General features: G+C 42.7%; 2 protein-coding genes across 8 annotated transcripts in view; one reads left to right on the top strand and one right to left on the bottom strand.

Annotated features, from left to right (window-relative positions):
• The window catches only part of MED12L (mediator complex subunit 12L), a 280612-nt gene that overhangs the window by 189148 nt on the left and 68132 nt on the right, over positions 1 to 23332 (bottom strand). For all 5 annotated transcript variants that reach the window (XM_075570445.1, XM_075570448.1, XM_075570447.1 and 2 more), the window contains 2 exons: positions 23168 to 23272; positions 21504 to 21680 (listed from right to left, as the gene is read on the bottom strand). In XM_075570445.1, coding sequence (XP_075426560.1) covers positions 21504 to 21680; positions 23168 to 23272 — 282 coding nt within the window. The remainder of the gene's footprint in view (positions 1 to 21503; positions 21681 to 23167; positions 23273 to 23332) is intronic.
• GPR171 (G protein-coupled receptor 171) lies at positions 9684 to 19528 on the top strand. 3 transcript variants are annotated; one of them, XM_075570460.1, is made up of 5 exons: positions 9685 to 9804; positions 13390 to 13510; positions 13757 to 14009; positions 16201 to 16299; positions 17934 to 19527. In XM_075570460.1, the coding sequence occupies exon 5, from the start codon at positions 17970 to 17972 to the stop codon at positions 18939 to 18941; it is 972 nt and encodes a 323-aa protein (XP_075426575.1). In that variant the 5' UTR covers positions 9685 to 9804; positions 13390 to 13510; positions 13757 to 14009; positions 16201 to 16299; positions 17934 to 17969; the 3' UTR covers positions 18942 to 19527. The 3 variants fall into 3 exon arrangements, with proteins under 3 accessions (XP_075426577.1, XP_075426575.1, XP_075426576.1); XM_075570461.1 differs by having other exon boundaries at positions 13731 to 14009; XM_075570462.1 differs by lacking the exon at positions 16201 to 16299 and having other exon boundaries at positions 9684 to 9804; positions 17934 to 19528.

The following is a 23332-nucleotide window of genomic DNA, read 5'->3' as shown; positions in this document are numbered from 1 at the left end:
AAGGTTAATGGTAAGAGGGTTCGGGCACTTCTTGACTCTGGGAGCATGGTCACACTAGTGTTCGAATACCTCTTGCCCATTAAGAAGAAACAGGGAAACAGTTCACAAAGAGTGGCAATTTGTTGTATACATGGGGATAATCATGAATATTCCACTGTTGATGTTTTTTTTGAAACAGAGTTTGGTTCTTTAGATTTCAAGGTGGGTATTGTACCCAAACTGGCACATGATGTGTTAATAGGGACCGACTTTCCCCATTTTCTAAAAATGTGGTCCCCCGCTCAGAATAGCGCCCAGAGTTCAATAGCGGACCATAATGAAGTATTAGAAGAAACAAATCCTTTCCCTTTTTCAGAAATGGAGGTTGACGAGGGCCCAAATAAGAAGGGGGAAAAGGAGGAGTGCTGTAAAATTCCCTTCCCCATCACTACTTTGGTAGGGAATACCCCAAATCAAGATGTTGAGCAGACACTTACCACCCCAGAACCGGATAAGACCCTCGCTGACATAGAGGTCAGTCCTGGGAGTTTTAAGAAGGCCCAGTGGGAGGACCCCACATTAGCGGTAGCAAGGGGAAATATACGGGACCAGAATAGTACTCCTGGCCAACCAGATAGGTCACTTGCTTACCCCTACTTCGAGGTAGAGAACGACCTAGTATATCGGGTTGATAAAAGGAAATCAGTTACAACTAAACAATTGTTGGTACCACGGACATTCCGTAACGTAGTATTACACCTCGCACATAGTCATCCATTGGGGGGACACCTAGGGGTGGAAAAGACAAAAGAAAAGGTTCTTCGAAGCTTCTATTGGCCTGGGGTTCTGGCAGAAATTACGAATTATTGTTCCTCATGCCCAGAATGTCAGATCACCGCCCCGTTCAAGGCGTACCGCAGCCCATTGGTACCCCTTCCCATAATAGAGGTACCATTTGACCGGATTGCTATGGATCTAGTAGGACCCCTAATAAAGTCTGCTAGGGGACATCAGCATATATTGGTAATATTAGATTATGCCACCCGATATCCGGAGGCAGTTCCCCTACGTAGCACCTCAGCTAAAAACATAGCAAAAGAGTTAGTAGTTCTGTTTTCCCGGGTCGGGATTCCTAAAGAGATTCTATCTGACCAGGGAACACCATTTATGTCCCAAGTAACGAAAGAGCTATGTAAACTCCTAAAAATCAAGCATCTCAGAACCTCAGTCTATCATCCACAAACAGATGGTTTAGTGGAAAGGTTCAATAAAACCTTAAAGAGCATGTTACGGCGGGCGGTTGATAAAGATGGGAAAAACTGGGATTGTTTGTTACCGTACCTGTTATTTGCCATTAGGGAAGTTCCCCAATCATCCACTGGCTTCTCCCCGTTTGAACTATTGTATGGCCGACACCCAAGGGGCTTACTGGATATAGCCAAAGAGACTTGGGAACACGAGGTTACCCCTTACAGAAGTGTAATAGAGCATGTTGCCCAGATGCAGGACCGCATTGCTGCAGTCCTACCCATAGTGAGGGAACACATGGAGAAAGCTCAAGAAGCACAGAGGAATACATATAATAAGGGTGCTAGGGTCAGAATTTTTTCTCCAGGTGATAGGGTACTAGTTCTGGTTCCCACCGTGGAGAGTAAATTCCTTGCTAAATGGCATGGGCCATATGAGGTCTTGGAAAGAGTGGGAGAAGTAAATTATAAGGTAAGACAGCCAGGTAGGAGGAAACCTGAGCAAATTTACCATATAAACCTACTCAAGCCCTGGAAAGATAGAGAAGTCTTGTTAACCCTAGTACCCCCAGGTCCGTCAGAGAATCAAGAAACTGACCCAGAGGTTAGCATAGCTGAAACCCTGTCTGTTCATCAGAAACGAGAGGTTCAGAATTTAGTGAAAAGAAACAAAGAAATCTTCTCTATACGGCCAGGTAGAACTAGCGTAATTGAACATGACCTAGTCTCTGAACCGGGGGTCCGAGTTAACCTTAAACCGTACCGAATCCCAGAGGCCAAAAGAAAGGCTATAAGTTTAGAGGTTAAAAAAATGCTAAAACTAGGTGTAATTGAGGAATCCCAAAGTGGGTGGAACAGCCCTATAGTCTTAGTCCCAAAGCCAGATGGTACAACAAGGTTTTGTAATGACTACCGGAAACTAAACGCGGTGTCAAAATTTGATACTTATCCTATGCCCAGGGTAGATGAACTTGTAGAGAGACTGGGCAAAGCCCGATATCTCACAACCCTAGACCTAACAAAAGGGTACTGGCAGGTTCCCCTCACAGAAAGGGCAAAAGAAAAGACAGCCTTCTCAACCCCAGACGGCCTCTTTCAGTATAAGGTGTTGCCTTTTGGCTTACATGGAGCTCCCGCCACATTCCAAAGAATGATGGATAAAATTTTAAAACCACATGCTCTGTATGCTGCCGCCTACCTGGATGATGTGGTAATCCATAGTGAAGATTGGCAATCCCACCTTCCAAAGGTCCAAGCTGTGCTTGACGCAGTCCGGTCTGCTGGACTAACTGCTAACCCCGCTAAATGCACTATTGGTCTGGAGGAGGCCAAGTATCTGGGATATTCTATTGGCAGAGGTTTACTCAAACCCCAAACACTCAAAGTGGAGGCGATACAAAATTGGCCAAGGCCAGTTACAAAAAAACAAGTAAGGACCTTTTTGGGGTTAATTGGGTACTATAGAAGGTTTATTCCCAATTTTGCAACTAAGGCAACCCCACTAACTGACCTCACAAAAGCAAGAGGACCGCTAATGGTAAAGTGGTCCCCCGAAACCGAACAGGCCTTTAGAAGCCTGAAAGAAGCTCTCTGTGCCCAACCAGTGTTGGTCACACCTGACTTCTCCAAAGAGTTCGTAGTCCAAACCGACGCATCTGAGGTAGGGCTGGGGGCGGTACTCTCCCAGGAGTCTCAAGGTGAGGAGCACCCCATCCTTTATTTAAGTAGGAAACTAAATCCCCAGGAGAAAAATTACTCCATAGTAGAGAAAGAGTGTCTCGCAATAAAGTGGGCTGTAGAGACGCTCAAATACTACCTGTTGGGGAGAAAATTCCGGTTGGTCACAGATCATGCACCCCTTACCTGGATGTGTCAAAACAGGGAAAAGAATGCTAGAGTGACCAGGTGGTTCCTAAGCCTACAACCCTTTAAATTTTCTGTGGAACACAGGTCAGGGCACAAACATGGCAATGCTGACGGGTTGTCAAGGATGCACTCCCTAATATCCATGGTCGCTCATCCCTCGAGGTCTGAGCTGGGGGGGAGGATATGTGACAGAAACCAGGGGATGGTAATAAATTCCGTATATAGGGCTCCCAGGATACTAGACAGTTTCTATCCTGTTTGGCCTGGGAGTGCAGCCTTATAATACATACACTCCATCCCACAGTTTGGCAAGCGCTGGAACTGAGGGATGAGAGATCCAGACCAGAGTTTGTCTGCTGCCTGATTTCTGTCACCTGTCATGCTAATTAGGAATCAGGTATGAAAGACTGATTTCCTGTTTGCTCTGGTCTCCCCACAAGAGCCAGGAGGCTGGAAGGCTGCTGAACTACAGGGGGGAGAAGCCTCTTCCCCAAACAGGTTCAATCTTTCTGTTCATTTGTGTAAGACTGCAAAAGTACCGTGTTTTGATGTTGGAAGTGGAAAAGCCACTTCCAACCCTGAGTCAGGGATATCTAAGTTAAGTTATCGCTCAGGTGAGCAGCTTTTGTTTTGATCTGTTTTCTGTTGTATGCACTGTGGCAGTCTCAGTGCCTGGGACTGAATAAACCAGGCATAGCCTGTTTAAAGGAACAGTACGTGACGCCTCATCATTTAACCTACCCTAAAAGACCGTGTTCTAAACAGTCCCGGACAAACGACGGAGCCCCGGAGTAAGCCGTTTGTCACAATATATATACACACAAAAGGTGGCACTGTGTGCTCATTTGCATGTCATTTCCCAGAATCCCTTGCTGCAGTGGAAGTACTGTGTGATAATGGTGAAAGGCGGGATTGCAGACCTGTCTAAGTAAGACATGCAAATGAGCATACGGTAATTCATTCTCATATATATATATATATATAATAATACTGAGTTAAGTTATGGTGAGTAAATGGTATAGCCTATCCCATAGCCTCTCATGCATACCCAGTTAAAATCAACCCCACACTGATGAGACCCATGAAGGTTGAAACAGCTGTCTGTGGGTGGTTTTCTGGGTATGCACCTTAACCCTGACTGTGCTCAAAGCTGTGACCATGCAGCAAGCTTAAGCCTATAGGGAACCATGTTAAAAATGGTTTTTGAGGCAAAAAATGACACTGTGTGCTCATTTGCATGTAATTTCCCAGAATACCTTGCTGCAGTGGAAGTGCTGTATGCTGGGTGATGATGGGGAAAGGCGGGGTTGCAGACCTGCCTAAGACATGCAGATGAGCATACAGTTATATTTGCATATTTGCTTTCCTGTGGAGGGTTTTTGTCACTTTTTTTACTCACCATAACTTAACTCAGTATTATGTTTTATATATATATATATATATATATATATATATATATATATATATATATATATACATACATATATATATATATATATATATATATACATACATACACACATATATATACTGTATATACACAAACACATATATACACAAACAAAATACTCACTCAACCACTGAACTAGAAGTGTCTTTTTTGTTATTTAGCAATAGTAAAGCGGTTTGTCATATACAGGCATACCCCGGTTTAAGGACACTCACGACACTCACTTTAAGTACACTCGCGAGTAAGTACATCTCGCTCAATAGGGAAACGGCAGCTCACGCATGCACCAGTCAGCACATCCTGAACAGCAATACCGGCTCCCTACCTGTACCGAAGCTGTGCGCAAGTGGGGAGACTATAGAGCCTGTTACACATGTGTTATTTACATCAGTTATGCACGTATAGGACGATTGCAGTACAGTACATGCATCGATAAGTGGGAAAAAGGTAGTGCTTCACTTTAAATACATTTGCGCTTTACATACATGCTCCGGTCCCATTGGGTACGTTAATGTGGGGTATGCCTGTGTTACATACATGCTCCGGTCCCATTGGGTACGTTAATGTGGGGTATGCCTGTGTTACATACATGCTCCGGTCCCATTGGGTACGTTAATGTGGGGTATGCCTGTGTTACATACATGCTCCGGTCCCATTGGGTACGTTAATGTGGGGTATGCCTGTGTTACATACATGCTCCGGTCCCATTGGGTACGTTAATGTGGGGTATGCCTGTGTTACATACATGCTCCGGTCCCATTGGGTACGTTAATGTGGGGTATGCCTGTGTTACATACATGCTCCGGTCCCATTGGGTACCTTAATGTGGGGTATGCCTGTGTTACATACATGCTCCGGTCCCATTGGGTACGTTAATGTGGGGTATGCCTGTGTTACATACATGCTCCGGTCCCATTGGGTACGTTAATGTGGCGTATGCCTGTGTTACATACATGCTCCGGTCCCATTGGGTACGTTAATGTGGCGTATGCCTGTGTTACATACATGCTCCGGTCCCATTGGGTACGTTAATGTGGCGTATGCCTGTGTTACATACATGCTCCGGTCCCATTGGGTACGTTAATGTGGGGTATGCCTGTGTTACATACATGCTCCGGTCCCATTGGGTACGTTAATGCGGGGTATGCCTGTGTTACATACATGCTCCGGTCCCATTGGGTACGTTAATGCAGGGTATGCCTGTGTTACATACATGCTCCGGTCCCATTGGGTACGTTAATGCGGGGTATGCCTGTGTTACATACATGCTCAGGTCCCATTGGGTACGTTAATGTGGCGTATGCCTGTGTTACATACATGCTCCGGTCCCATTGGGTACGTTAATGTGGGGTATGCCTGTGTTACATACATGCTCCGGTCCCATTGGGTACGTTAATGTGGGGTATGCCTGTGTTACATACATGCTCCGGTCCCATTGGGTACGTTAATGTGGGGTATGCCTGTGTTACATACATGCTCCGGTCCCATTGGGTACGTTAATGTGGGGTATGCCTGTGTTACATACATGCTCCGGTCCCATTGGGTACGTTAATGTGGGTTATGCCTGTGTTACATACATGCTCTGGTCCCATTGGGTACGTTAATGTGGGGTATGCCTGTGTTACAGTATATACATGCTCCGGTCCCATTGGGTACGTTAATGTGGGGTACGCCTGTACAAGATCATAGTAGATTACCTGACGTGTATCCCTCACCCACACTTTTATATCGGAATGTATTCTAGGCTCTGGGATTGTTCCCTGCATCTCGCAGGTAGGGCGACAGAAGCCAGATGAGGCTCTTGTGGAAATGTATAGTAAACTGGCACAAATGTGCGAACCTTTTGCAACATTTGCTGGGTTTGCAAACCTTTTTCACAGGAATAAACAGCAAGGTTCGTAAAAAAAAAAAAAAACAACATTTGCAAGATCACACGACAATATGCAAATAGAATTGGCTATTTTAGAGCAAACGTTGCCATTTTTGTTGAATTTCAAATTTGTGAAGACATTGTTGGAAATGTGAAAATATCACAAAAATGCTGGAAAAAGTATAAAAATCGATTTACTTTGAGAATTGGGAGCAAGTAAAAGAATCAGCAAAATTCCTAGAAATACGTTTTGATCTAAAAGGATTCATTTTATGTGCTACAAATGAAAGTGAAGCTTCTAGGTCTGAACAGCCAGCATTCATCACAGCTAAGAAAATAAAAATAAGAAAACTATTTATTTCAAAGAAAGGAGAGAAAAATATCTCGCACAGACTACTATACAAATAGTTTTAGCCAGAATGGGAAGGCTTTTCCACTCTTACACAATTGTTTCATTATGCATCTTCAAGTTATGTTATATGGACATGGGGTGGCCAAACTCCATCACCACCTATGCTGAAGCAGGGGTAACCTGGCGGTAGCTCTTGAGCGCCGAGCTTGGCCACCCTCTATTCTAACAATAAAGTGATTAGAAGAACTTCCACTGTGATGCATTCACTTGATTAGAATGTAAGCTCTTTGGAACAGGGACTCCTTTTCCTAAATGTTACTTTTATGTCTGAAGCACTTCTTCTCATTGTGTGTTATTTGTATTATCTGTTATTTATATGATTGTCACGTGTATTACTGCTGGGAAGCGCTATGTACATTAATGGCGCTATATAAATAAAGACATACATACATACATATTTGCAATAATTCAAATGTCACTAGATGGAGCACTGGAGCAATTCTAATGGCAGAGCATCAAGGACAATTATAGTAACGCTGAAAACATTCCCATGATGGTCATTTATTTAAAAAAAAAAAAAAAAAAAACATGAAATCAGAATATCAAATGAAGCAAAATGAAACCAAATAAACCGTTAAAGCCCCCTTCTTTTTTTTTTTCTTTCTTACCAAGGAACCAGTAGTTTCCCAGAGCTGAAACTCACTATTTTCAACTCTGGGGTTCTCTTGGTTCCCGAGATACCTAGTGGTAAAAGTAGCATGTTCCTGTCCTCTTCCAGGGGAAACAAAATGGAGGTTTAAATCTCCAGCCTGACATGGGCACATAGTAAGCCACGTCAAGTGAAAAAGATACTGTCAATAGGAAAAAACGGTAATACAAAATGTTTACAAAATGGAACGTGGTGTTTGTCTCTAAAACAAGTCAAAATATATATTTTTTAAGTTGTGTGTGCCGAGTATTGTAAGTGAAACTTCTTTGTGTTTTGTCACAGAAATTGTATTTGCGATTGTGATGTTTTTAATCCTTGAACAAGATTTGAGAGTATCATTTATTTTAGTGTTGAAATTTCCATACTATCACTTTGAAAACATGATATAATTGACTTATGATAACTAAAGTAAGATACTTTACAATCAAAAATATATGCATCTAAATGCAGTTGCTCTCAAAAGTCTTTCAGTCAATGTCAATCATGAAAATTAAGTGTGTGTGTATATATATATATATATATATATATATATATATATATATATATATATATATATATACACATATAGCAAATATTCCTGTATGCTCATTTGCATGTCTTAGGCAGTCTGCAACCCCGCCTTTCACCATTATCACCCAGCACACAGCACTTCCACTGCAAGGGATTCTGGGAAATGACATGCAAATGGACACACAGTGTCACCTTTGCATGTCATTTCCCAGAATCCCTTGCTGCAGTGGAAGTGCTGTGTGCTGGGTGATAATGGTGAAAGGCGGGGTTGCAGACCTGCCTAAGACATGCAAATGAGCATACAGGAATATTTGCTATATGCTTTGCTGTGGAGGGTTTTTGTCACTTTATGTCTAGGTCTAGTTTGTGATTATTATCATAGCTTGATATTACTAATACAAGTAAATTCAGAATAAGTATCCTGGAACCAGGGTCACGAATGATGTATGAATAATTCCAGTTAGCTTAACTCATGCCTTCCCTCTTCCAAAGCACAACAAGTCATTTTGTTTTTCTTAGTTTTATTGAGGGGAAATCACAGGAAGAAAGGTACTTGCAGATGTAGTGTGGGCAGAGAGTGCTTCTCTTTCTGAAGTGCAGTGTATCAAGATAAGGCAGTGTAAAAACAGAAAGGCCTCGCTGGGGCAAATAGCAGGCAGGTACTCACTCAGAGTCCAGGGTGAAAAGGAAGCGAGGGGCAAGGGTCACACTAGAAGTGAAGTGAGACTATACTAACTGTCAGCAAGGACAGGGGGCTAGGAATAGCCCACTCAGCTAGGAGAATAGGAGATTGCAGGCAACCAACACTGACTAGGGCTGTGTAAACAACATGTAACAATAATGTTGCCTTTTCACATGCAGCTAGCTGCTGGGACAGGGAAAATAACAGGCAGCTAAACTAGGGAGTCATGAATCCTATGAGCTGCAAAGGGAGACAGAGAAATGTAAAATCCTGTTCCACGACAATAATATTAATATACAATACTGATGCACAGTACCAGTATTTTCATTTTATTTTTCAATCATTTTTATTATATAGTTCTTGTGTATAGCTAATAGGCCATTTTATACCTCTTTTATGGTACTACTGTTTAATATTGTTTTAGTTTGTTTGTATTAAAATAGTGAAATATATGTTAAATGTACTGTATTTAGCACTGGAATTAGACAAGTGGCCTTTTCTCTGTTTAATGCATTTTTGATGACATGATTGAACTCCAGACATACCATGAGATTGGTAGGGTGTGTGGAAACAATCAGCCTATCAAATCACATCTATACCTTTATATACTGTAGAAGGGTGACACATCACATGTGTATACCTCTGAGGAAGTCTCAACCGAGATGAAACACGTAGAGTTAATGCTTGCATAACCTGCTAAATACCAGCAAGTCTGCACCTAATACAATAGTGCCATAGAGTCTGACAGAGCACAGCAAGAAGTGCTATATTGGCTGTAGGACTGCCACAGCACAGAAATCTCCTGCATCCCATCGACGTCATAATCAGGTGACGAGAGGGAGAGAAACAGTGCGAGTATTCGATTCTTGGTCTCGGCCAGCTGATTCTTGGCGCCCCAGTGTGGAGGCAGAGATGCCGTCATACACGGTCTCCATTGTGGCTGGGATTGTATCCGAAATGCTGTTAACTTCTGCTACATTGTAAGTAGCTTTTCACCATTGTGTGTTACAATACAATCTTACGGTGCTTCACCATATTGGCTTTTCTCTATCATTTTCAGGATTATTTCCATCAGGTCTTTCAGATTGTGTGTCACACTTCTCCAGTGTTACTATTCCTCCTCATTGAGACACTTCAAGGTAATTTTAAGTTTCTATATTCCGCCTTATGTTTATTTTCAAGTTGTATTTTATTGTTGGTTTTTGTGTAAAACCAAAATCATTGTGGCAGCCTATTTAGACACAATCACCATACCTATAGGAAATTTGTTATCTGCGCATCCACTTTACACACACACACACACAAACACACAAACACACACAGTATAAGTGTGTGTCCATTTCAGCGCATTGGTGCCCTTGGGGCGGCGCCTTCTGCGTCGAGACCTGTGGCCCCTTCTGTGCATGCGTCAAGTCCCGTTATCTCACGCGTCACGCGTTTTCGTTACAGCCAATGACATTTTTCCCATCATAATTCTGTAGGTGCCAGCAAAGAAGTTTCACTTCAAAAAATACCAGAGACAGCACTCTCAATAGGACTCAATCTGACATTCTTACAAGGATCAGCAAAACTTCAATATAAGTATCAAAAACTCAATTTTATTGGAGAACAGCAGCACAGTACAATGTTTCAGGCCTGCAAGGCCACACAAACCTGATGAAGGGCCATGCAGGCCTGAAACGTTGTATTGTGCTGCTGATCTCCAATAAAATTAAGCGTTTCTGATACTTATATTGAAGTTTTGCGGATCCTTGTAAGAAGATCAGACCGAGAGTCCTGTTGAGAGTGCTGTCAATAATAAAAAAAAAAATATATATATATATATATATATATATAATCAGTGTTCGACAAACCTATACATTTGCTCGCCCCGGGCGAGTGGATTTAACATCGTGGCGAGCTCCTATTGGCCCAAGCAGCACACGTGTGGTACTAGGTGGCGAGTAGATTTTTTTGTTCGGCGAGTAGATTTTTTGGCGATTTGTCGACCACTGTATATAATTATATATGCAAATGTAAATACAACTGTATGCTCATCTGCGTGTCTTAGGCCTCGGATATAGTAAGCGCTTAGGTGCTGCTGCTCGCTCTCGTTTGATGATGCTCGCGCTACCAGGAGCTTTTTGCTGTCCTGACAGAGGAGACAGCAAGCGCGCTTGGGAGGCGGGTATCACTGTGTGTGTGTGTCACTTGGTAGCTGTCAGTGTGTGTGTGTCACTTTGAAGTGGTCTGTGGGTTTGTGTGTCACTGGGGAACCTGTGTGTGTGTCTATGTGTGTGTGTGTGTGTGTGTGTGTGTGTATATTATATAATATATATTTTAATATTTTAAAAATTAAAAAAAGACCTGTTGTGAGAATAAATTATTTATTAACATTGTGCAACTTTGATAAATATATTCACACACGCACAGGCACACACGCACATTCATTTCTGGGTGTTTGGTGCTATGCTGTACGTACATACAATCCTTCCGGTCCCCACCTGACCCTGCCCGGTGTCTCCGGTTCCCCTCACCCCCCCCCCCCGTCTCCGGTTCCCTTCCTCATACCTCCCCCCCTCTCTCCCTTCTGCCCCCCCTCTCTCTCCCTTCTGCCCCCCCCTCTCCCCCTTCTCCCCCCCTTCTCCCCCCCTCTCTCCCTTCTGCCCCCCTCTCTCTCCCTTCTCCCCCCCCTCCCCCCCTTCTCCCCCCCCCCTCTCCCTTCTCCCCCCCCTCTCTCCCTTCTCCCCCCCTCTCCCTTCTCCCCCCCCTCTCCCTTCTCCCCCCCCTCTCCCTTCTCCCCCCCCTCTCCCTTCTCCCCCCCCTCTCCCTTCTCCCCCCCCTCTCCCTTCTCCCCCTTCTCCCCCCCCTCTCCCTTCTCCCCCCCCTCTCCCTTCTCCCCCCCCTCTCTCCCTTCTGCCTCCTCTCTCTCCCCCCACCCCTTCTCCCCCATCACACCACTCCGTTTGCCCCCCCCCACCACCAGCCAGTTTTTCACACACCCCCCTGCACCAGCACCAGCCCCAGCCCGTTTTCACCCCCCCCTGCACCAGCACCAGCCCGTTTTTCAAACCCACCCCCCTGCACCAGCACCAGCCCCAGCCCGTTTTCACCCCCCCCCCCTGCACCAGCACCAGCCCATTTTTCAAACCCACCCCCCTGCACCAGCACCAGCCCGTTTTTCAACCCCCCCCCCTGCACCAGCACCAGCCCGTTTTTCACACCCACCCCCCCTGCACCAGCACCAGCCCATTTTTCACACCCCCCCTGCACCAGCGCCAGCCTGTTTTTCACACCCACCCCCCCTGCACCAGCCCCAGCCCGTTTTTCACACCCACCCCCCCTGCACCAGCCCCAGCCCGTTTTTCACACACCCCCCCCTGCACCTGCACCAGCCCGTTTTTCACACCCCCCCCCCTGCACCAGCCCCAGCCCGTTTTTCACACCCACCCCCCCTGCACCAGCCCCAGCCCGTTTTTCACACCCCCCCCCCTGCACCAGCACCAGCCCGTTTTTCACCCCCCCCCTGCACCAGCCCCAGCCCGTTTTTCACACCCACCCCCCTGCACCAGCCCCAGCCCGTTTTTCACACACCCCCCCCGTACCAGCCCCAGCCCGTTTTTCACACACACAGGCCCTGGTCCGATTCAAGGCAGGGGAGGATGACTCCTGTATCGCATCTTCTCATCTGTCTACTGCCATGGCTGGACTCGGTCTGGTGAGAAGCCGGTAATGAGCAGTCCCCCCCCCCTCACCCTCACCCTGGTGGCGGTGCATGCATGCTATCTCTGATGTGTGGGACACACACACAACACACACAACACACACAACACACACTGCCTTCTGTCTGGTCGCATTGCTCTGTAGTAACAATGTAGTGCTCTGTAGGGAACCGGCTGCAGCCCCATTGGATGGGAGCGGTCACGTGACCGCTCCTCCGCTTCCCCGAGCAGCAAATTTCAGTTTGCCGCTCTCGGAAGAGTTTCTCCTCCTCAGCACGCATCAGCGCGCATGCGGAGGGAGAAACTATAGCCGCGTTGATAACAGATGCAGGGGCTTTGTGCATCTGTTCAGCGCGGCTCAGCCCGCCTCAGCGACACTGAGTGCACTATGTCCTGAGCCTAACATTGATTTTGTTTTCTAACCAGGCGTTCCTCCTGAGCTGAGCCGCGATACTTATCGCTGTTCTCCTCCCCTTTACAGTAATCAACTTTTCTACTAAAACTCGCTGGTCCCGCGGGGCCGATTGGAAGCCACAATGTCGTCTTCTGCGGCTTCCTCTTGGACCTGCAATTTAAATAATCACAGAGAACACCCCCTGCCTTCAATTCCCCTCCAAAAAATCCAGACGAAATTGGTCAGGATTGCCGATTTAAGATCTCCTGTGAATGTCAAAAATGTGCTGTGACTGTGTGAAAATGCCCACACGAGAAGCCCTTGTTTCCCTGAAATGAGCCGATACGTTACGTGTGAAAGCTACAGGTAAATACCAGTGTTTTCAAAAGCAGATCTCTGTCTCTGTGTAAAAGTCAGTAGGGATGGAAGGATTAGCCATTATCGATCTGGTTTGTGAGTCAAAGCTTTTGTAAAACTCTGGGGATTTTTATGAAATGTAGAGAGGACATTTTTAATATTGCATCTAGAAGAGAGAGAGAGAAAAATGTGGTTCTGCATTAACAAAGTGGTTTCAGTTCCCCTTAGTTTTAATAAAGTTACTCAGTCTGATTCTTTCAATACTCTCCCAGTGTCGGTTCAAAACAAGAAGCGACTAACAGCAGTTCTTACGGTTCAGTCCAATCAAGAAGATGTGCATTTCTTTGGCTAAAGTGGACCAGTGTATTATTGGTAGCATAAGAAAGATAAAAGGTACAGTAGTATTTTTTTTTAAATATCAATCCCCACTTTCATCTCAAGTTGCGTTCATACACCATCTCTCTGGCGTTCTCACTTAACATTAAATACTATTAATCTGCTTTTCAACTACACAATACATATTAGCTGTAATTTGAAAAGGGATATAAAACTGAATTTTGAATCAGTTTAATCATTTGAAAATAACAGTCTCATGTTGCCTGGGCATTTACAGATTCACAATTCTTTACCAACATCTAGGAAACAACGTGTCTACATTATGAAGAATTTACAGACAAGAAATGCAGGTATGATTGTCTGAGCAAAAGGAAAACTTTTTCAAAAAAATGGTTTTGGTTTCAACTACGTCAGCCAATGTGTTTAAAAACCACGGTCACCACAGCGCTGCCGGTTTACAAGAAAGGAAAGTATGAGCAATTTAACGGATAGTCTGAAGGCAACAGGACTATGTTAATGTAACACTTCCAGAAGCCAACACAACTACTAACTCAAGGTACGGTACCTCTTCAATTTAAACACCTTATCTTCTTACCCGCGGCGTTAGTCACAATTTATGGCAATGATGGCTTTGAGGCTTTATTGTGATAAAGCAATACGCATCTGGCATTTCTGCCTAAACAATGTCTAGATCTGTTGTTGATTAACTTTAACAGGAAGGCTGTTACCTATTGAAAAGCCATACACTGCAGCAGGGAATGAACCAACTGTGGGACTCACATCTTCAATATTACTGAAGACTGCAGTAACTTTGAAAAGATGAGGGATAAAAGTATATTTTTCTTCCCTCCTACTGTGCTGTATCTATACCATATGTGCCAAGGTATGGTTCACATTGCTTTCTAGAGAGGAACGTACTTAAAAGATATAGGGGTGTGCGGTTTACCCAAGTCTGGGTGAGTAAACATCCCTAACATTTGATGGTATACAGCACAGTTGAAGGCTCCTACTTTCTCACATGAAGACAGGAATGTGATGCTGTGATCCCATCACCTCTACTTTGATACAAATGACTGAAGAAAACTCTCTGGGTATCACCTGGAGTGCAAAATCTCACAGTAGTAATGTAGTTGAGGGTGACAAGGGTATACAGCATGTACATCATGTTCTGTCTTTTGTGAAACCCTACACTGGGTGAGATACTCATGCAATATTTATATTGATGCAGAGAAACCCAAAAGCGCAACAACGTGACTATTATTTTGCACAAAGTAAAAAAATAAAAAAAACCTCTTACATCCGCTGGCCTCCTAGATTATTCCTCTGGACGTTTTAACCAGATTGCTATATACCTGTGTACATGTGCTTTCCTTTGCCCAAATACATACATACCCTCACAGCATCAAGGAACTCACAGATCTTCTTTAAGGTACCACTGCTGTATATTTTAATTTATTAAAAAATATATATATGTGAGTCCCCTACAGAAACCTTTATTAAGATAAAGGACCCTTTAGATTAGAGGGCAGAAATGTCAATTTTTATTCTAAAATAAATTGATATATGTGTACAAACACATTTATGTATATAAAATGTAAAATGTATATATTTTTAACATGACAACTGCATGAAAAAAGGATATAGATGTATGTATGTATGTATATATGTTCTTCAGTATTAGCTGATCCCTTCACCCAATACTGAAGAACTCATTTAATCTGCACTATCGCAACTGGACTAACACAGCTATTTCTGTTATATATATATATATACAGTGTTCGACAAACCTATACATTTGCTCGCCCCGGGCGAGTGGATTTAACCTCCGGGCGAGTAAATATTGGCCCAAGCAGCGCACGTTTGGTACTAGGTGGCGAGTAGATTTTTTTGTGTGGCGAGTAGATTTTTTGGTGATTTGTCAACCACTGTGTATATATATATATATATATATATATATATATATATATATATATATATATATATATATATATATATATATATATATACACATATACACATATATATATATATATATATATATATATATATATATACACATACACACACACACACACACACACACACACACACACACACACATATATACACACTCTTCAGTATTAGGTGATACCAGTTTTTATTTGGACTAACAATTTATGTCATAGAACAAGCTTTCAAGAGCTTTCCCCTCTTCCTCAGGTCAGCACTATTGATATACAAAGGATTCAATGACTTAAACAGAGATTTTCTTCCTTTTTTAATCTCTGTTTAAGTCATAGATTCCTTTGTAAACCAGTATTGCTGACCTGAGGAAGAGAGGAAAACTCTTGAAAGCTTGTCTATTGTTAGTTCAAATAAAAAAGGTATCACCAAATACTGAGTACTTATTTATTCTGCACTATCGCAACTGGACTAACACACGGCTATTTCCGTTTAATATACACATACATACATATACATACATACATACATACATATATATACATACATACACATATATACACATATACACATATACACACACATACTGTACATACAAATTTGACATGACAGCTGTCTGAAAAAGGCAGATACAAAAGTTTTAGAACCATTCTAAATTGTGAGGCATCACTGACCTGGGAAATTTACTGGACTCCACCTTTTTTATGCCCTTTTTTAATCGGATGATAAGTGAGCTTCCACTCCAGTGAGTGTAAAGGAATTCATCGTTCACGGTTTGTTAACCCACTTCTCACCTTACGTAATAGGTGGTCTAGGATATTTGGTCGCGGCCATTTTGCCGTGACCAAAATCGCCGCCGACCCTCGACCTCGCCTCTGGACAAGCGCCGGCCGCTCACCGCTAAGGTAAGCCACTAACCTTACCCCTTAACCTAAAAACCCCTTATCTTAATGTTACTACGTACTCTAAAAACCTAACCCCCTTACCTAAAATCTTAACCCTCTAACACCCCTATCTTTAACCCCCCTACCCAAACCACTAAAGCCCCTTTAAAAGATGCAGTTCCAGACGTTAATTTTTTGGTTTCATCTTTTTAATACATTTGTTGAAGCAGCGGGTATCCGGAGCTAAACCCCATTAATTTAAGCTCCAGGGACCCCCTGCTTCTGAAGATACAGAGAAGGGGGTGCCAATATCTCCTGCAACTCTCTGCGGTTTTCAGCTTCCTCGGCACGCGGGCCAATAGGAAGCCGCACCTGATGACGTCACAGCTTCCTATTGGCCCGCAGAGCCCCGGCAGCTTTGAAATGCAGACATGTAGGGAGACCTTAGAGTGGCTTCCGGGACCCCCTTATGGAGGCAAGTATCTCAGGAAGTAGGGGGTCCCCAGAGTTGAAATGAATGGGGTTCAGCTCCGGAGACCCCATGCTCCAATCCTGTAATGGAAAAAAAAATGGAGGGGAAACAACGGATGGGACTGCCTCTTTAAATTAACTTATCATATTGGTGAAACGGCCGCAGTTGGGTGTCCAGCGGCAGAGGTGAAGGGTCCCTCACGGGTCAAATGCCAGTCACGGCAAGATAGCTGCCACCCAATGTCCGGTCCCTCTTAATAGGGGCCTTAGTTTGAAACATTTCAGGTGACGAGATAGAAATTTGGAGGAACCCCTGTTCCACGCTGAAACAAATGCCTGCGTTGTTGTTTCCTTTAAATTTACACATGTCTGCAATCTGACAAACCGGGTGTAATCTCCAGATCATTGTATCATTTCCACTAACGCGCTTCCTGTATGATTCTTTCAGAAGGAACTTTAACACAAACGCGTTTTTCTGCTACGCTCTGTTATACAGAAAATCTATTGAAACCAATGTAAAGCAGACACAAAAGACACAATTGTACAACACATGTTGCTGTCATTTCCCTTGTGGCAACTCCAGTCCTCAAGGGCCACAAACAGGTCAGTTTTTCGGGATATCCCTGCTTCAGCACAGGTGGCTCAGTCACCGTGTCATCTGTGCTGAAGCAGGGATAGGATGAAAAAGTGGCCCTTGAGGACTGGCGTTTCCCATCCCTGCCTTAACCCCTTCCCTGCCAGAGTGGACTGTAACTCATTCCCAGCTCCATTGGCAGAGTACGGCCCAATAAAAACATTGTAAACTCATCTTTCTTTCTTTCTTTTACCTGCCTGTAAATCTGAAATGCAAATGTTCTGAGAGCTGAAGGATTTGTGGTTTGAAGACTAATGTTCGTTCCAAGTGCAATCAAATACAAAAAGTATGACGACAGTATAAAATACAAAGTATGAACCCAGAACAACAGGCAGAGAAATGAATTCCCAACGCACAACCATTCATTTAAATCCCAGATTATTTTAAGGCTTAGGCAGAAAACAGGCACCGTTGTCAAAAACAACGTCGCAAACAAAAAAAGGAGATATTTGTCAGCAAAAGCTTTAGAGACAAAATCCAGAACTGCGTATAATACTGTATTGCACATGAGAAAATCTGATTTCTTCCCTTCTCTGTTTTACCATATTAGGCCATCAAAGCTACGGTGAACAAGTCTAGGGTTACCATGACACAAATTCCAAGCAACACTTCACAGTGTAATGTGTACAACAACATGGTACCGTTCACCTACTTCTATTACTTGATTTTCCTGGTTGGATTTTTGGGGAGTTGCTTTGCTTTGTGGGCATTCACTAGGAAAGACAACACCCAAAAGTGTACAAGCATCTACCTCATCAACCTCCTCATAGCCGATTTCTTACTGACTCTGGCCTTGCCATTTAAGATTGCTGTCGACCTGGGTATTGCACCATGGAGATTGAGGATCTTTCACTGCCAGGTCACGGCTTGCATCATATACATCAACATGTACATATCCATTATATTTTTGGGTTTTGTGAGTATGGACCGCTATTTTCAAACAATAAACAGTGCAACGTTGTACCGAATACAAAAGAGTGGATTTGCCAAGATGATATCTTCGGTTGTATGGGGGCTGGTACTTTTCATCATGGTGCCGAACATGTTGATACCCATTATTGACATACCGGAAAGGCAAAACGTTGGATGTATTGACTTCAAACAAAGCCTTGGAAAGGACTGGCATGTCCTTACTAACTTCATCAGCATTGCCATATTTTTAAACTGTTCAGCTATCATTTTGATCTCTAATTTCCTTACCATCAAGCGACTTTACAAGAACAAGGATTGTGACGAATATAACAACATAAAACAAGCATTGGTGAAAATCTTCCTCGTGACAGCTGGATACGTCATATGTTTCCTTCCCTATCACATTGTTCGCATCCCATATACCTTGAGCCAAAATGATGTTATAACGGAGTGCAGCTTAAAGCAAGTACTTTTTCATGCTAAAGAGTCTACCTTGTTGCTTTCGGTTTCCAATTTGTGCTTTGACCCTATACTATATTTTTACTTTTCGAAAACATTCAGGTCTAGAATCACCAAGACGTTTTCCTCAAAGAAAGAGGTAAAAACGGCCAATGGAGGAGACGGTGATTGTGAAACAGCACTGTAAGAACGACACAATTTTACATGGGCATCTTCAGGAGGCTACCTGTACTGTAAGACTAAAAACTAGAACTCTTACATCCAGCGTTCTGGTTCTTTTTATTTTTTTTAATTATTTTATTCTTTATTCCGGAAACACTTCCCCATAAAACAAGGGTCACCGGACGTATTAAAAAGACCTACAGTATAAGCACTGTAATAGAAGCTAAAAAAAAAGAAAAAATAGAAATGTCTGCTTCATTTTTTTTTTTTTTTACATGTATATACGGTTAGGTTTGGGGAGCAAGATATATTTTAACATCATCTTAGTTGTCAATTAATTTTGGAGTGGGGAGGTTGCTTTGAGCACAACAATGAACAGATGCTACAATAGGATAGCAGGTGTTTGTTTGTTTTTCTATATCAGGCCAAGTATAATACATACACAAAATGAATTGGTACATTGAGCTGTATAAAGTCCCTAACATTCCCACTGCAAAGGTCTCAGGGGATTTACTTGACTTGCAAGCACTAAAAATAGCCATGTAATTATGTTTTTAAAAATAAATGACAACAGCTGAATTACACTGTGCTTCCATTTCTTAAAATATCTACAGCCTAAAACTGGAAGCTTGTGTCTTGGGTCAGTACAAAAAATAACAACATTACTACTCATAATAAAGCATATATTCAATGTGAATGCTCTAATATACCTTTCTATTTCCATAGGTATAAACTCGTAACCTATTATATACAGTTATTAACTGCGCTGCATTTGCACACAATGCATTACAGGCCCCTCTGGCAGCAAAGGGTAAATGATGTTGAAGCGTATTGCTTATTTTGTTACGTTTCTAAATAATATATCTGACTATTATAAAATAGGAAAAGCAATAGAAAACTAACGTATATACAAAACCAATGGGTAATACTCATCTATAACAGTGGGCCCTAAGTTACACGGTACATACAGTAGCAGAAGCCGCCATAGACGATTGTGTCTTACTTCTCATAGAAAGACAGGAAGCAACTGGTACAAGAGGGAAGTTGTAAAAAGGGCTCAATGCATGCGAGAAAGAAGAAAAAGGGAAGCCGTGTATGGGATGGAGAATAAAGAGGGGAAGAGAAGGTGTCAAGGGAAAGTACATTGTTTGAAATGATAGTCACACACCCACAAACATATATACTGTACATAACCTGCACACAGTGTGTAAACCAGTAGTGTCACATAATAATAGTCGCCGGTGGTGCTAATGGGCAACAATATATGATAAACCAAAAAGAAAGAGCCCAGATAAGCAGTTGGGTTTCCCAAAAAATACAAACATTTTTTACACCACAGTGACTGTTTTTATTATCTATGTGTTGTAATAAGTTAAGTGTGTATATTTTGGTATATCTGACTGCTTTTCTGAGCTCTTTCTTTTTGGTTATATATATATGTCAGCTCCTTGGGACCTTGGGCAAGTCACTTCATCTCCCTGTGCCTCAGGCACCAAAAACGTAGATTGTAAGCTCCCTTGGGCAAGGACTGTGTCTAACAATCCTATGTGCTGCGTACCGCGCACTGTACTGTAATTGTGACGCGCTTTGAGTCCCATTGGGAGAACAGCGCTATATGAAATATAGTTATTATTATTAAAGTTATTTAGACAACAGTAAAAGTACCCACCGTTAATAAATATATGTTCTATTTAAGAGAGAGACATATATTTGGCAATTGCAAATATAACCAGACCATACGCATTTCAAATGGGCAGAGGCAGAAAGTGAGTCATGACATAAGAAATATGTTGAAGAGTTCTACAACACTGTAATAGGTAATAAGCTGATGTTTTTCTGTCCAGCAGTGGGGATAGTTACAACTATGTGGTGCATCTCATGGAAATTCTCATTCAGTGCCTTAGTTCTGTCTTCCCTTTGCAAGCTTCCGGAAAATATATGTGAAAGCGGCAATCCAAGTGCTTTTTTCTTCTTCTTTTTAACATAGCAATAACTGGAGAGGTGTACCAAGAGCAAGGTACACAAAAGATCCCAAATAATGGCGCACTGCAGACCTATTTATATAATAATATGGTCAGAAGCAGCTGAAAATCCTAAATGAAAATCATTTTATTAATAAAATGATTTTCATTTAGGATTTTCAGCTGCTTCTGACCATATTATTATATAAATAGGTCTGCAGTGCGCCATTATTTCGGATCCTTTGTGTACCTTTCTCTTGGTACACCTCTCCAGTGATTGTTATATTTCCTCCCAGGCGGCACACTATTACCTGCAAAGGGGTTTGGAGCGAAGAGTCCATACATTCTCTCTTTTTAACATAGGATTGAAGCAGGGGGTCTCCGCAGCTGAATCCCATTACTTTCCGGGGACCCCCTGCTTCCAGTGATGCTTACCTCGGGAAAGAAATTGAGGTATTCATTACATACAGTTAAACATTGTGTTTTTAGACTGATACCAACATGGAATTTGTACACTGATACACCCACAACTTCCAAAACCACTTGTGTAGGAAGATGATGGATTTTTACAGACCTCTTGTTTCCCAGTCGTGTGCCCACACCCAGAAAACCCATTGTACACTCACCAGAGGAATGGGGAAGTGTGTTGCATACTGTAAATGCCGAAGCAGCTCATAACTGGCTGGAAAAATGATCTCTTTCTGCTTTTCGGTTTTCGTCGATTCTTCACTGCAGGCAGAAATCCTGCGGTTCACCGATGGAGTGTCACCACTGGGACAGATACCAGACCCCGGAGAAAATATCTGAAAGTCATATATAACCGAGGTGTAAACTAGAGAGAAGTTACAGGTCTTGCAGCGTATGATTTCATATGTTTATGGAAGATACGCAATCTTGCAATGGGAAATAGAGACAAACTACCAGTAGTGATACTACCATATGTAGAGATAAACACCGGTGGTGGAACTACCATATGTAGAGATAGAGATAAACACGAGTTTATCCTTTCAGAGGGCTCATTCTCCACACCTTTCGGAGGGCTCATTCTCCATGTGCTGGAACGATGTTCTGGCACTTATTTAGCAGCCAGAAAAGCGTTCCGGCATTTCTAAAGGCCCCCTCTCTCTCTGCTAACCCCCTTCCTCTGGCCCTACCTGTGGTGCGGGGCCTTACCCAGCAGTGGCAACGCATCCAGGTGGTGCCAACACAGAAGTCAGACCCCACCCGATGTGAGGCCCAACTTCCGCAAATCACTGCTCGGGTGGGCTCCATCCGTTACCGCCGCGAGGGGGGCCTTTTGAAAATAAAATCTAAACTTGCACCAGGGCTCAACAGAGACAAGTTCAGCCCCTGACCAACATGCATCTTATGTTCCAATGGGTAGATCGAATAATCTGACAAACATTGTCATTTGACCTCACTCCTCAAAATATTTAAATTCCTGGATCTATATCAAACAACAGTCGTTGTATTTTATAGCAAATAAAAATACTGTACTACTTGTGAGCACTTTCACATGTTTCAGACAGGTCTGCAACCCTGCTTTTCACCATTATCTCTTAGAATACAGTGCTTCCAATGCAGCCAGTGATTCTGGGTAATGACATGCAAATGAGCACAATGTCACCTTCTACTTCTTACCCCTTTTAACATCGACCACCTACTGTTTAAGCTTATGCCTGCTGTATCAAAAGTATTTTTATAGAATCGTGCACTTACAAAAACAAAATGTATACAAAGAGATCGTTGTGATGTCATCTCTGTACTGCTACAAATTAATACTTTGGTATTTTCACTATAATATGCGGTATCTAAAAGGCCTTCTTTACACAGAAAGTGAGTAGGGAAAGACAGGAACTGACTGCGGTTCCAGATAAAGTGGTTACATGAGTCACATAGTGCTTTTCCCAACACAATGCCCAATTAAAGATTTATTCTTATTTAGTGTGCAACTTTTTAGCTAAGTCTCCAAATATGTGAGATCCCTTTATTCGCCGGATTTTTTTTTTCACTTGTGAGTTTAAGCATCTATTATTAGCTGTTCAGTGTCAGAAGTTGGATATTTACAGGTTTTCGCAAACTTAAAATCATTTTCTCCCAGAGAAAACCAAGAGGGAATGGGGGAAATATTAGCAATTAAGTAAATAGACTCAAGCCTATAAGCTCAACAAGTCAGCAACAGTTACTAAGTAACTTGTAATGTAATTAGGCAAAATCGAACATACTATACAGAATAGTGACTATTACACAATTAACTACAAGAAAATAATTGTTGCTCAGAAGCACCTACTTGAAATTCCGAGCTGAAGTCTGTCTTGAACTCATTTTTGTCCACATCGTCAAAAAGGTTGGCTGTTCCTGAGTCAACCTCTATTTGTTCCCCTGAGCCTTGTTCCTATTGATAAAATAGGAAAGTCACCATGTGGTGAAACAATATTATCATATTGATGGAAAT

Source organism: Ascaphus truei, chromosome 14, assembly GCF_040206685.1.
Source record: "Ascaphus truei isolate aAscTru1 chromosome 14, aAscTru1.hap1, whole genome shotgun sequence".
In the NCBI taxonomy this organism is placed as follows: Eukaryota; Metazoa; Chordata; class Amphibia; order Anura; family Ascaphidae; genus Ascaphus; species Ascaphus truei.
This window is presented reverse-complemented; position numbering and strand designations above follow the sequence as displayed.

Excerpts from the sequence above, each read along its gene's own strand:
- GPR171 (XM_075570462.1), top strand. The coding sequence starts at position 17,970 with ATGACACAAATTCCAAGCAACACTTCACAGTGTAATGTGTACAACAAC.